Raw genomic sequence first — 1,523 nt, forward strand, 5'->3', positions numbered from 1 at the left:
AGAGGAAGAGAAAGCCTCCTGTATGGTTCGGTGACTATACAGAGATGAAGAGGAGACATAGGCCATCTTCGACTTTTGATCCCCTGGAGCCACTGGATGAGAAATTGTTAACCACTTTCCGAAAGTGGTGTGTTGGACTCATTCCGAACCACCGACTTCGGGATTTGAGAAGTGGTGATTACGGTCGAGGATTCTTTTGGATAATGCTCACACCAAAGGAATGGCTTACAGATGACGTAAGTAAAGTATTTTATAATATTACTTCACTTTACAACTTTATGTGCAGTTAATATATTTTTTTGTCTAAATGACATTTCCCTTTATATGCAGCATATAGATGCAGCAATGCATATGCTGAGGAGGCGACGCACCGACTATCCACTGACATTTCCTCAGAAGGGTGTCATTCTCTCCACATTCGTGACCAGCATGATCAGCAGTGCATGGACGAGCCACAAGGGTCCGAGGAAAAACTTTGTGTGGGAGGATTATATCCTGGACTACTGCAGAGGGGTTCATAAGGTATTGTTTTAGTAAGATTTTAAATGTTAATTGTTTGGGAGGATTATTATGGTTTGTTAATTGTTTCGTTGTTCTCTGTCATTACAGTCCCAAGTCTTTGAGAGATGGAGGGGTAACGAGTTTATTTACTTCGTTCTGAACCTTCCCGAGGCAAGGCACTGGGTCACACTTGAAGTCGACATAGAGCTGTGGAAAATTAATGTCTACGACTGTGATTCCAGCGTCTGTCATTGGACCGCCATGGAACCCATCCTGAAGACTTGGGGAGAACTGCTGCCCTCGCTAATCCTTGCAACCGTGGAATTTCCACATAACAACCAGATTATGGCGTTAACTAACAGGGACATCACGGTGCTCCCAAACATGCACTCGACTCGAGCCACTCACGACTTAGTTCCGAAGTCAACAACCAGGTACATAGCGATAAAAAAGTACTATAGTATTAAAATATGTTTTACGTTAGACTGACTTTACATTTTATTTTGCATTTAGTGGTGATTGTGGCGTCTATTGCATTGAGTATGTGGAGCATCTCATGATGCAACGTGGATTGACCGATGTGACGCCAGGCCGGATAGCTATGTTTCGTCAACGGTGGTGTGTTGATTTATTTTACCAAAATGTCGGCTGATTATATGTGTAATTATTGGGACATTGTATATTTTGTGTAATTAACATTACAGTTATGTATATATAGACTTTCTCTTCGTTCAAATTTTGATAATTATTCGTGGTTTCAAATATAAAATATCGATATTATTCAACAAAAATAACTATTAAACCTAAAAATAATTAAAATATTTGAAAAATATTCAACCTCAACAAAAATAACTATGACAAAATATGCATCATTACAATATATCAAATTTCCCAATAGAAAAAATGTTATTACAACGAATAAGTACAGGACGCCTCAAATGCGGGCTTTGCATGTTGCTGTTGTGGCTCGGCGCCACAGCGGCTGCAATTTCATGGTACAGAACCTTTTTTATCACCAGACG

General features: G+C 39.7%; 1 protein-coding gene across 1 annotated transcript; it reads left to right on the forward strand.

Moving 5' to 3' along the window:
* Positions 1 to 324: 324 nt before the first annotated feature.
* Positions 325 to 1,246, forward strand: LOC133030916 (uncharacterized). Its single transcript, XM_061103965.1, has 2 exons — positions 325 to 522; positions 610 to 1,246. The coding sequence occupies exons 1-2, from the start codon at positions 325 to 327 to the stop codon at positions 988 to 990; spliced, it is 579 nt and encodes a 192-aa protein (XP_060959948.1). The 3' UTR covers positions 991 to 1,246.
* The last annotated feature ends 277 nt before the right edge of the window (positions 1,247 to 1,523 follow it).

The sequence above is a fragment of the Cannabis sativa genome, chromosome 9 (genome assembly GCF_029168945.1).
Source record: "Cannabis sativa cultivar Pink pepper isolate KNU-18-1 chromosome 9, ASM2916894v1, whole genome shotgun sequence".
NCBI lineage: Eukaryota > Viridiplantae > Streptophyta > Magnoliopsida > Rosales > Cannabaceae > Cannabis > Cannabis sativa.